Consider the following 13246-nt stretch of genomic DNA (forward strand, 5'->3'; position numbering starts at 1 on the left):
TTGAGTTGTAAATTGAGTTGGGTTGTAAATTGAGTTGAGCGGTAAATACCAGAGCAGCGTCCGTCCTGGTTGAGTTGAGTGGAATCTTCCCCGAGCGATAAATACCAGAGCAGCGTCCGTCCTGGTTGAGTTGAGTAGAATCTTCCCCGAGCGGTAAATACCAGAGCAGCGTCCGTCCTGGTTGAGTGGAATCTTCCCCGAGCGGTAAATACCAGAGCAGCGTCCGTCCTGGTTGAGTGAAATCTTCCCCGAGCGGTAAATACCAGAGCAGCGTCCGTCCTGGTTGAGAGCGGTAAATACCAGCACAGCGTCCGTCCTGGTTGAGTTGAGTGGAATCTTCCCCGAGCGGTAAATACCAGAGCAGCGTCCGTCCTGGTTGAGTTGAGTGGAATCTTCCCCGAGCGGTAAATACCAGAGCAGCGTCCGTCCTGGTTGAGTTGAGTGGAATCTTCCCCGAGCGGTAAATACCAGAGCAGCGTCCGTCCTGGTTGAGTTGAGTGGAATCTTCCCCGAGCGGTAAATACCAGAGCAGCGTCCGTCCTGGTTGAGTTGAGTGGAATCTTCCCCGAGCGGTAAATACCAGCGCAGCGTCCGTCCTGGTTGAGTTGAGTGGAATCTTCCCCGAGCGGTAAATACCAGAGCAGCGTCCGTCCTGGTTGAGTTGAGTGGAATCTTCCCCGAGCGGTAAATACCAGAGCAGCGTCCGTCCTGGTTGAGTTGAGTGGAATCTTCCCCGAGCGGTAAATACCAGCGCAGCGTCCGTCCCGGTGCTCAGTGCTCGAGAGGTTTGATCAGACTCGCGGCACTACTCGCCTGCACGGGAGGGTTGATTGTTGTCCCGAGGAGACGTGCCGCAAGACCAAGCTCTGTAGCAAGGTGTGAGCGCCGATACACCGTGTACCCGCGCCATCATTCTCAAGCCCATCCATCTGAATTACACCTCATATCAAAACTGGATAAAAAATAGATATTACTTATGAAGTTCCCATAGTTAGTCGCCGCTCCACCTCTTTACTACAATTGGTACCAACCTTTTTCCAAATATTATCGTTGCCACATGACATCTTAAACAACACCTCATATCAAAACTGAGTAAAAGATTGATTTTCCTTCTAAAATTATCAAATTGGCCGCCCTTCCTCCGCTTTACTACGATAGACACTAACTTTTAACCTAATATTAACTATACCAGATGACAAAAGTATAAATTTAGTATCTTCCCTTGCCTAACCTGACAATCCCAATACCTCTAACATGTTTTTTTTTTTTATTCTTCCGTCTTGTCTTGCCTTATCTGACAATCCCAATACCTTTAACATGTTATTTTATTATCCTGTCTTGCCTTATCCGACAGTCCCATTACCTCTATCATCCTCTTTTAATCTCCTGTCCTGCCTTGTCTCACCTGACAGTCCCAATACCTCTCTAACATGCTTTTTAATTCTCCTCATCCCTTGCCTAACCTGACGGTCCCAATACCTCTAACATGCTGTCTTATTATCCTGTCTTCCCTTGCCTAACCTGACAGTTCCAGTAACTCTCTAACATGCTTTTTAATTCTCCTCTTCCCTTGCCTAACCTGACAGTTCTATTATCTCTAACTTGCTGTCTTATTATCCTGTCTTGCCTTGCCTAACCTGACAGTCCCATTACCTCTAACATGCTGTCTTATTATCCTGTCTTCCCTTGCCTAACCTGACAGTTCCAGTACCTCTCTAACATGCTTTTTAATTCTCCTCTTCCCTTGCCTAACCTGACAGTTCTATTATCTCTAACTTGCTGTCTTATTATCCTGTCTTGCCTTGCCTAACCTGACAGTCCCATTACCTCTAACATGCTGTCTTATTATCCTGTCTTCCCTTGCCTAACCTTACAGTCCTATTACCTCTAACATGCTGTCTTATTATCCTGTCTTCCCTTGCCTAACCTTACAGTCCTATTACCTCTAACATGCTGTCTTATTATCCTGTCTTCCCTTGCCTAACCTTACAGTCCTATTACCTCTAACATGCTGTCTTATTATCCTGTCTTCCCTTGCCTAACCTGACAGCCCCATTACCTCTAACATGCTGTCTTATTATCCTGTCTTCCCTTGCCTAACCTGACAGTCCCATTACCTCTAACATGCTTTTCTCCTTCTTCTTCAGGTATGTCTCACGGGATGAACACCAAAGCCCCGAACTCAGTGTACTGTAAGTTTGGAATTTTATTTTACAAACTTTTTTTCATTGAGTTTCGAATCCAGATACTTTTATTTAGCAGTGAATTGTTTTTCATTCATCTTCAACATTTCGGCGCCCAAGCAAACATTTGACAAGCCTTCGTAGGGGTGGGGTGTGGGTGTTTCCATGGCTAATTTTATGAGGCTAGTGATAGTTTGACAAGGCTTCTTCCTAGGGGTTGTGGTGTGGGTATCTCCATGGGTAGTTTCATAAGGCTTTCGGAGAGGTTGTGTTAGTATTTCCATGGGTAGTTTTATAAGGCTTTGGTAGAGGTTGTGTTAGTATTTCCATGGGTAGTTTTATAAGGCTTTGGTAGAGGTTGTGTTAGTATTTCCATGGGTAGTTTTATAAGGCTTTGGTAGAGGTTGTGTTAGTATTTCCATGGATAGTTTTATAAGGCTTTGGTAGAGGTTGTGTTAGTATTTCCATGGGTAGTTTTATAAGGCTTTGGTAGAGGTTGTGTTAGTATTTCCATGGGTAGTTTTATAAGGCTTTGGCTGAGGTTGTGTAAGTATTTCCGTGGGTAGTTTTATAGGGCTTTGTTAGAGGTTGTGTTAGTATTTCCATGGGTAGTTTTATAAGGCTTTCGTAGAGGTTGTGTTAGTATTTCCATGGGTAGTTTTATAAGGCTTTCGTAGAGGTTGTGTTAGTTTTTCCATTGGTAGTTTTATAAGGCTTGGTAGAGGTTCCATGGGTAGTTTTATAAGGCTTTGGTAGAGGTTGTGTTAGTATTTCCATGGGTAGTTTTATAAGGTTTTCGTAGAGGATGTGTTAGTATCTCCATGGGTAGTTTTATAAGGCTTTCGTAGAGGTTGTGTTAGTATCTCCATGGGTAGTTTTATAAGGCTTTCGTAGAGGTTGTGTTGGTATTTCCATGGGTAGTTTTATAAGGCTTTGGTAGAGGTTGCGTTAGTATTTCCATGGGTACTTTTATAAGGCTTTCGTAGAGGTTGCGTTAGTATTTCCATGGGTAGTTTTATAAGGCTTTGGTAGAGGTTGTGTTTGTATTTCCATGGGTACTTTTATAAGGCTTTGGTAGAGGTTGCGTTAGTATTTCCATGGGTAGTTTTATAAGGCTTTGGTAGAGGTTGTGTTTGTATTTCCATGGGTAGTTTTATAAGGCTTTGGTAGAGGTTGTGTTAGTATTTCCATGGGTAGTTTTATAAGGCTTTGGTAGAGGTTGTGTTAGTATTTCCATGGGTACTTTTATAAGGCTTTCGTAGAGGTTGTGTTCGTATTTCCATGGGTAGTTTTATAAGGCTTTGGTTGAAGTTGTTTTAGTAATTCCATGGGTAGTTTTATAAGGCTTTGGTAGAGGTTGTGTTTATCACGCTCATTATAATTATCGAACGTTTGTGGCTCTTGTTACGAACGTTTATTAAAGCCAGAGAGGAAGTACGTCGGGATGTCATGAGTGTTTCCCCGTTCACGGCGCGGAATCCTTACAAAACTACCGCCAGGCTCAGGAAACCACCCATGGAAACCCCGACAACCTCTCTGAGAGCCTTTTGAAATAGAGGTACTAAGGCTTCGAAGAGTTTGATAATAGCGACCTAAGTATTAAACGTTGGGATGTCAAGAGCGTTTCCATGGCGCGGAAGCCTTACAAAACTACCGCCAGGCTCAGGAAACCACCCATGGAAACCCCGACAACCTCTCTGAGAGCCTTTTGAAATAGAGGTACTAAGGCTTCGAAGAGTTTGATAATAGCGACCTAAGTATTAAACGTTGGGATGTCAAGAGCGTTTCCATGGCGCGGAAGCCTTACAAAACTACCGCCAGGCTCAGGAAAACACCCATGGAAACCCCGACAACCTCTGCCTCGAAGAGTTTGTTAATATGGACCTCAGAATTAATCCACATGCCTTCCCACCTCACCCCGACCTACCTCTCAACCCCGCCCCGACCACCTCTTGCCCCAACTCCCTCTCTACCCCTCCCCAACCCCCCTCACCCCGACACCCCCACGCCTCGACGCAATCCCTTCTCACCCCAACCTCCCTTACCCCAGCCCCCTCTCCGCCCCGTGATCCATTGGGCAAATAATAACTGTCCCTCATTGACCAACACAGTAATAAGCGCGTGAGTCATTATGTACTTGTTGTGGGCGTTCCTCTCCCCCTTGTTGCCACCAGTCCGAGAGGCATAATCAGGACAGCGAACTCATTATTGTGACGACGTGGCCCAAAATTAAAACATGTCAGCTGGATTCAATTACCGATCGCTCTGTTGTTTTTTATCATGCTTTTTTTTGCGGTGTTTTGTGATGTAATTTTTTTGTGGTGGATGTGATTTTTTGTATATTTTTTGAGGTTGAGTTTTCGTTTTGGCGTTCTTTGTGTGTGTGTGTGTGTGTGTGTGTGTGTGTGTGTGTGTGTGTGTGTGTGTCTGTCTGTCTGTCTGTCTGTCTGTCTGTCTGTCTGTCTGTCTCTCTCTCTCTCTCTCTCTCTCTCTCTCTCTCTCTCTCTCTCTCACCGCGCGCACACACACACACACACACACACACACACACACACACACACACACATACCGGCAGAAATTTATGAGAATATTGAATAAAAAAGAAAGAATAAAGAGTGTAAAATACGTTGTAGGAATTTTGACGTTTTCTTACTATTGCCTCACATAAGTTCCCCGGCCTGTCAATACCAGAGAGAGAGAGAGAGAGAGAGAGAGAGAGAGAGAGAGAGAGAGAGAGAGAGAGAGAGAGAGAGAGAGAGAGAGACAGACAGACAGACAGACAGACAGACAGACAGACAGGATGACAGACAGACGGGGAGAGAGAGAGAGAGAGAGAGAGAGAGAGAGAGAGAGAGAGAGAGAGAGAGAGAGAGAGAGAGAGAGAGAGAGAGATTTACATAGATTTACATAGAGAATCAGACCACACAGACCCCTTGGTCCACACTAGGTGATATGTCCTTAAACCTAAGTGATTCTACATTAATCAGATGTCTCCGTAACTTTGCATTTCTACTCTAGTTAATATTAAGTTGAAGGAAGTGACGGTCGAGCTTGTTTTTAAAGGAGTCAATCGTGTTACACTGGACCACTGAAGGTGGGAGCTTATTCCATTCTCGCACTACAATGTTGTTGAAGAAAAATTTGGTGCCGTCTGAATTTACTTGTCTACATTTAAGTTTTGTACCATTATTCCTCGTTCGCAAAGTGTCATTGATCATAAACAATTTTGATCTGTCCACATTCGTAAATCCATTAAGTATTTTAAAACGTTCGATCAGTTTTCCTCGGAGGCGACGTTTCTCAAGAGAGAACATGTTAAGGGTGGAAAGCCTTTCTTCGTAGGATTTGTTGCGCAAGGAAGGGATCATTTTTGTTGCCCGACGCTGAACACCTTCTAATTTAGCAATGTCCTTTGCATGGTGGGGAGACCAAAACTGTACCGCATATTCCAAGTGGGGTCTGACTAAACAATTGTAGAGTATTTTTTTAATAAAAAGTTGTTTTTTTGATGAAGCCTAACATTCTGTTCGCTTTATTTACTGCATCGATGCATTGCTGTGAAAATTTGAGGTATGACGTGATTCTGACCCCCAAGTCCTTAACGCATTGAACGCTTTTGAGTTTGACGCCGCGCATTTCGTAATCGAACTTCTTATTTCTTGTTCCGACTTGAAGGACCTGGCACTTGTCTACATTAAAGAGCATCTCCCATTTATCAGACCAAGCTGAAATTTTATACAAATCCTCTTGGAGTCTTTATCTGTTTTCGTCAGTGAGAACCGAGTTATCAATCTTTGTGTCGTCTGCAAATTTACTAATGAGATTATAAATTCCAACATCCACATCGTTGATGTAAATAATGAAGAGCACTGGGCCAAGAACCGAGCCCTGAGGAACGCCACTAGAGAGAGAGAGAGACAGACAGACAGACAGACAGACACAGGCTGGCTGGCACAGACAGACAGACAGACAGACAGACAGAGAGAGAGAGAGAGAGAGAGAGAGAGAGGCGGCGAGTGTACGGGCGACTCATTTCCTAATTATAAGTTTTGGTAAAGAGCTAATTTCCAAACATGTCTTCAGCGTGTTTTCGTTTCGCCGGTGACTTCCTTACAATTTCATTTCCTTCATCCCCGCAGCTTAAAGTTTGCATCAAGCTCGTGTCGTCTATCTGTGAATTAATATGGTGATAGTATTATCCCAGGGTCGACAGATTTCTAAGTTTGTATTCCTAAACGTCTGGGCGCCTCAGTTCGTCTGTTCGAAAAGCCTCTCGTAGAAGTTTTTTTTTATGTCTCCGCCTATTGAGCCGGTAGGCTTGCTTGAGGGGCCTGAATGGTATTCGGCCCCAGCCCGTCAAGGCGCAGGCAAGTGTTTATAGTGGCGCCATCTTCTCTTGGCTGGTTGCTGGGCCTTCCATGGACTGTTTTGTGATGCCAGTGATAGTTTTACACGACTTCAGCTTCTTGAACGGTTAATCGTCTCTGTGGCCTTAGGAATTAGTCGTAGTTGCTGGGATTTCCATGGCTGTTTTGTGATGCCAGTAATAGTTGTACGTCCTCTGCACCTTGAACGGGAAAGTCACCCATGAAAACCCGGTTAATATTCTCTGTGGTCTTGGGAAATAGTCGTAATGGGAGCCCGATACGTTTAAGAAGTTGCTGGGCCTTGCATGGACTGTTTTGTGATCCCAGTGATAGTTTTCCACGTCCTCTACATCTTGAACGGGAAAGTCACTCACGAAAACCCGGTTAACCTTCTCTGTGGCCTTAGGAATTAGTCGTAGTTGCTGGGATTTTCATGGCTGTTTTGTGATCCCAGTGATAGTTTTACACGACTTCTGCTTCTTGAACGGGAAAGTCACCCATGAAAACCCGGTTAATCTTCTCTGTGGCCTTAGGGATTAGTCGTAGTTGCTGGGATTTTCATGGGCTGTTTTGTGATCCCAGTGATAGTTGTACGTCCTCTGCACCTTGAACGGAAAAGTCACTCATGAAAACCCGGTTACCCTTCTCTGTGGCCTTGGGAATTAGTCGTAGTTGTTGATTTTCATGCCTGTTTTGTGATGCTTGGAATAGTTTTACACGTCCTCTGCACCTCGAACGGGAAAGTCACTCATGAAAACCCGGTTAATCTTCTCTGTGGCATTAGGGATTAGTCGTAGTTGTTGATTTTCATGAGCTGTGAAGCTTGGAATAGTTTTACATGTCCTCTGCACCTCGAACGGAAAAGTCACCCATGGAAACCCGGTTAACCTTCTCTGTGTCTTTGGGAAATAGTCGTAATGGGAGACCGACATGTTTAAGAATATAGAGCTTAATGTTTGGAGTGGTGGGGAGGGGAGGAGCGGGAGGAAGACAGAGGATCAAGTGGAGAGATGGAATTGAGTGTACATCTAGGACAGGTCTCGCTCTGGTTCTTTCTTCTTCTCTGACGAATAATTGTTGTCATAAAATGTGTGGTAGCTGGGTTTCACAAGCAAAAGAGTAGGTGGCACAGACTTTGTGACGCACACACTGAAAGAGTTAATCCCTGCTGGGGTCGGCCACTCTTGTATGCTGTCGCCAGTATCTTGTCCTCTGCATCTACCTCGTCCAGACCCAGCTGCCTCATATCTCGCTGAATCCCGTCTCTCCATCTAAATCTCTGTCCTCCTCTCGATCTTCTCCCCTCCACCTGTTCTGGTCTGTTCTGGTCCCTAACATACAGTCTTGTTCCAGGCGCGGTGCGGACGGTGGTGGCGCTGGACAGGGAGGCGGCGCGCGGCTACTGGCTGTCCATCGTGGTGTCCGACGGGGGAGCGGCGCCCCTCACCGACATCTGCCACGTGAGTGACGCCCCCCGCTCTGTGTGTGTGTGAGGGGGGGGGGGGTTGAGAGAGAGAGAGAGAGAGAGAGAGAGAGAGAGAGAGAGAGAGAGAGAGAGAGAGAGAGAGAGAGAGAGAGAGAGAGAGAGAGAGAGAGAGAGTGTGTGTGTATGTTTGTGCGTGAGAATCCTTCATATTCTCGGTGTTCCTCATCATCAAAATTATTACTAATTACATTAAATATTTACATTTTTTTAACATCTCATTACGCTAAGATTGCCTACTATAATGTGCATGTCAATATTAACTGTGGCATTCAGCTGGCTGTTCATAATCAGTCAACCGAACCCTTGTCTGGTTAATAGAGCTGGAAATCCTGTAAACCACAACCAGTACGAAAAAAATATTTAGCGGCTCTGACTTAAAAGAGAGACTCGTGACGGAAATACCTGTGCCGCTGTGTGTGTGTGTGTGTGTGTGTGTGTGTGTGTGTGTGTGTGTGTGTGTGTGTGTGTGTGTGTGTGTGTGTGTGTGTGTGTGTGTGTGTGTGTGTGTGTGTGTGTGTGTGTGTGTGTGTGTGTGTGTGTGTGTGTGTGTGTGTGTGTGTTCCAGCCTTCACCTATGCCAACATCTCGTCCAAGTCAATCATCTCTCATGTTTTAAACATTTCATGGACTCAACTTCTAATGAGTTACCCAGTTTCTCAGTCCATAAATAATCTTTGCCATTCTACCGTTTACCGTTTACCGTTGATGAGGTTTCAGGCCCCGGTCCGCCGCCGTGGCAGCGCTCCACAGGGCCGCTAACATTACAACAGTAATATTAGCACCTAAAGTTGTCCTCAATCCTCATATTTGTTAAGTCGTAGGATTTAGCGAATAAGTGAGTCTTCAGCGCTTTCTTGAAGATTGCCAGACTGTCACTGTTCTTAACGTCCCCGGGTAACTCATTATAGAGCCGCGGGGCACTCTTCTCAAATGCTCTGAAACCCAGTTTCAGGTTGACCCTGGGCTCATAGAGTCTATACCGTTCTGTACTGTGTCTCACTGACATGGCGGTGTCCAAATGAAAATCCTGTAGAATATTTCTCAAATATCCAGGTTTACCAAGTCGCGTTGCTTGATGAGTCAAGACACATATTTTGTAGACTATTCGTGCCTTAATGGGTAGCTAAGGCAAGTCTATAAGTGCAGGTGTTATTCTCTCACGGGGGGGCAGACCCTTTATTAGCCTTGCAGCTCTGTTCATAACAAGTTGTAGTTTCTTCAGCAGATGTTTAGGAAGGCCATAATAAAGTGAGTTACAATAATCCAGCTTATTAGTTACATGATTATATATAAGCATCTTCATAGTCTTATCATCCAGGTATTTCTTGACAAATGCAATATTTCTCAGATGGTAGCCTGCCGTTCTCACCACCTGATTGATCTGTTCTTTGAATGATAGAGTGCAGTCAAGTATCACACCTAAATCTTTGACTGACTTTTTTAGTCATAGTGTCATCTTTTATCCGAAGAGTGGAAATATCTAGCCTCCTGAGATCTTTGTTCTTCCCGACAATCAAGCATTCAGTTTTATCCTCATTCAGCTTCAGTTGCTTAGAATTCATCCATTTCCCAACATCATCCATAATTCTGCTCAGCCTATCTTCAATGTTTTCCACATCACTCAGCGACAAATAGAACTGTGTATCATCGGCATACAGTTTAAAGTCAACTTCATGCCTTCTTAGTAAATGTGAAAGACCGATAGTATAAACACAGAATAAAATTGGACCCAGTACACTTCCCTGGGGGACTCCTCTTTGCAAAAGTTTATGAGTAGAGAACGATTTACCTATTTGCACACAGTAAGTTCTGTTCTCAAGGTAACTCCTCAGATAATCCAGCGCCCCATCCTCAATTCCAATATTCTTAAAATCCTGAAGCAATAGACTGTGCTCCACCGTGTCAGACGCAGCACTCAAATCTAACAAAATCAGAACACCACACATCCCTTCATCCATAAGCACAAGCAAATTGTTTACCACCGAACAGATAGTAGTTTCAGTTGAGTAAAGCCTCTTGTAGGCAGATTGATTATCCGGCAAAGCCTGCACCACTAGCAAATGCTCCATTAGCTGATTTAAGATCACATTTTCAAGTATCTTAGATAGAAACGTCAAGTTGGATACTGCTCTAAAGGAACTTAAACACTGTGGGTCTAGTTTACCTTTAACGATAGGTTTCACGATCGCCGCTTTCTCACTCTCAGGGAAAGCCTTGTTTTCGATACTAGTGTTAACCATCACAGTCATAATATTTAAGAAATCACTAAAGTTTTCACTCTTAATGATGTCACTTATCGGCAAGGGATCGTTATCACAGTACGTCAGTTTCACCTTGTGTATGATAGTTTTCACTACAGCCACATACACTTGTTGAAAGCTTGTTAACTTTATTTCAGGGACTGGAGTTTCCACAGCGGATCCATGGTAACCGCGGTCGCCTCTAAAGTTCATGATAACTCTCAATTTTCTTGTCAAAAAACTCTAAAAACTTATTTCCCAGCACTTCATCCGAGAAACCATCCGGAAGCTTGTTAACCTTTCTGTTTCCAGTCAAACTGTCAAGCACCTTATATAATTTATTGATGTCAGGCCCTGCCTCCACAACCTTATTCCGATAGTATTCTCTTTCCCGTTTTATCACAAGCCGATTTTCTTTGTTTCTCGCCGCCTGGTATGCTCTTCTTGCCTCATCTGTTTTTTTGCCTACGCCACATTTTTTTTTCTTCTTCTTCTCTCTTTTTGCCCACAGTATTTCCGCATTAAACCAAGGTGCATGATCTCTCAACACAATCTCCTTTTCAATCAGAGGACAGAGGCTGTTATACTCATCTTTAGCTAATCCATTATATAGCTTAACCAGGCAGGTAGCACAATTTCCACGTAACACCGAGCCATGTTCACAGATTTCACGACAATTAATAGTAATTTCCTGTATTACAGAGTTAATCAATATTTCTGGTTGAAAATTCTTTCGCAATCTGAACGTAATCTTTTTTCTCTGCACTGCTTCCCTCACGTATGAAATTTTAAAGGTTACCAATTTATGCACCGGGGATATACAACATATTTCATCAACACACACCCCTTGCACTAGATCACCGTCTATATCGCTGAAAACCAAGTCTAGCACATGACCCCCTAAAGAAGTCATCTCGTTCACTTTATTAATCAGGTTGAAACTGTCCATCATCTCAATGAAGGCCATGGCAGAAGAATTTTCAGGATCATCAATCCATAGATTAAAATTACCACAGATGAACACATTTGCACTCACCATATCCACAGACTCCAAAAATGTGCGAAATTCATCAAAAAAGACCTCTGCTCTTGTATCCGGAGGTCGATACACCACGATAAAGGTGCATTTCCTTCTATCAATTTCACAGATGACTTGCACTAATTCAAAGGTATCCCACCTTTCTGATGCTTTTCTCCGAATCTTCTTAAAGGAATTCGAAAGAAAGATCCCAACACCATCACCCCTTCTTGTCTCCCTCGGAACATGTAGAAAGGTATGAGTTACTGGCGTCATCTCACGAATCTTGGCGACGTCGTAGTCATTTAGCCATGTTTCAGTTACCGCTAAAATGTCAAGATCCTTTTCTTTGATGAGATCACGGATTTCTAGAGTTTTATTTCCCACAGACTGAACATTTAGCAGACCACATTTTATCTTTATATCCGAGGAATTAGTAGCCATGATCCGCTATGTTACGAATTCTCTCAATTTCAGTCTGAAAAACTACACAACACTGGTTATTCGCCGAGTGATTAACTTTAGACTTCTTGTACCTCACACAATTTATACATTTGCTCTCAGTCCCGGGGCAGTCTTTCGCTTTATGGTCTCCTGCACATTTATAACATACTGGGTTCTCACCATTGGCCTTGGCAGTGCATTTGGACTCAATATGACCATATCTCTGACAATGATAACATATTATTGCATGGTATCTGTCTCTCACAGTATACACCCCCCATTCAAGTTTTATTCCATCATGGTGCTTGTAGATTAGCTCTCTAACCATTGGATCACATTTCAGGATATAATGCGCTGTGCCACCGGCAGCAGGCTTACTAAAAATTTTCTCAATTTTATCCTCAACTTGTGGAATCGAGTGTAGGAACTCATTTCTTTTAAGCAGTGTCTCAATTATCTTATCCCCAGTCTCCTCCTTGTGCACATTACAAATCATGATCTTTGGCCTCAGTTTTCCCACACTTTTAGTACTTTCTCCACAGATTGCAATTTTTGGGCTGCCTCATTCCTCATATCCTCATCATCAAAGTTCATTATAATATTACCTCCAATAGTGAATCTTGAATCAGTAATCTGAATGCCATGTAATGCTTCAGAAACTTCACTTTTCAACTCTGTAGCCTTTTTATCTTGTTCAGAGGCCTTGACAACAAGAAAATTCTTCTTAACTTTCCTCTTACGTTTGATGACCTCAGCCCAAGTTGCATCTGCTGACTCCACATGTTCAGCCCGCTGCAACACGTCCGCCACATCCTTCGCCACCCCCCCAGCTCTTCCTTCACGCTGACCGCTCGTGACTCAACTCCTTGTTTCACTTCTGATATTTCCTTAGATAATTCCAGCTTGAATTCTTCCATTTTTTCCACAATTTTGGTAGCCAGAGATGCTTTATGAAGGCATGGGTTGCAAATCCAATTTACTTTAGATATATTTTCCGATTTAATTCCAGACAGATGAGCACACTTCACATGACACCACTTAGGGCACAGACAGCACCCTATCCACTTATCACCTGTGGGATCCGCACAAACGTAACAGAACTCCACCGAGTTCTTGGCTCGGCCAGCCATGTCGATTCAGCGTTTTCGCGAGCAAGGCGCAGCACCTCCGACCCGCGCGGCGACTCACTACTCACACCTAACCTATGTGCAACCTGATGTGTAGGAAAAATCTATGCCCACTGTGCTTACGTGAAAATATAACCCGACCCTGCCTTGTGGAGAGCGGCGGGTCAGTTTGGGCGTTGTGTGATGCACCGCGGCAGAATGGTGGAAATGATAGGCGCGCCCCTAAACCCTTTTGATCCTGGACCTGATAAAAGCGACCCATTCAACCGGCTCCCAGAGTTGAATCGGAGGGAGGGCGGAGGAGTGGAGTCAGCTGGATTTGTGGCTTTCTTCGCCCCTCTGCCCACAACATTCTCTGCCTCTAAGGGACATGGAGCCTTA

General features: G+C 44.0%; 1 protein-coding gene across 1 annotated transcript in view; it reads left to right on the forward strand.

Moving 5' to 3' along the window:
- LOC126994462 (protocadherin Fat 3-like) overlaps positions 1-13246 on the forward strand; it is a 98426-nt gene that overhangs the window by 32465 nt on the left and 52715 nt on the right. Inside the window, exon 2 of the mRNA XM_050853774.1 lies at positions 7904-8010. Coding sequence (XP_050709731.1) covers positions 7904-8010 — 107 coding nt within the window. The remainder of the gene's footprint in view (positions 1-7903; positions 8011-13246) is intronic.

The sequence above is a fragment of the Eriocheir sinensis genome, unplaced genomic scaffold, assembly GCF_024679095.1.
Source record: "Eriocheir sinensis breed Jianghai 21 unplaced genomic scaffold, ASM2467909v1 Scaffold8, whole genome shotgun sequence".
Taxonomy (NCBI): Eukaryota; Metazoa; Arthropoda; class Malacostraca; order Decapoda; family Varunidae; genus Eriocheir; species Eriocheir sinensis.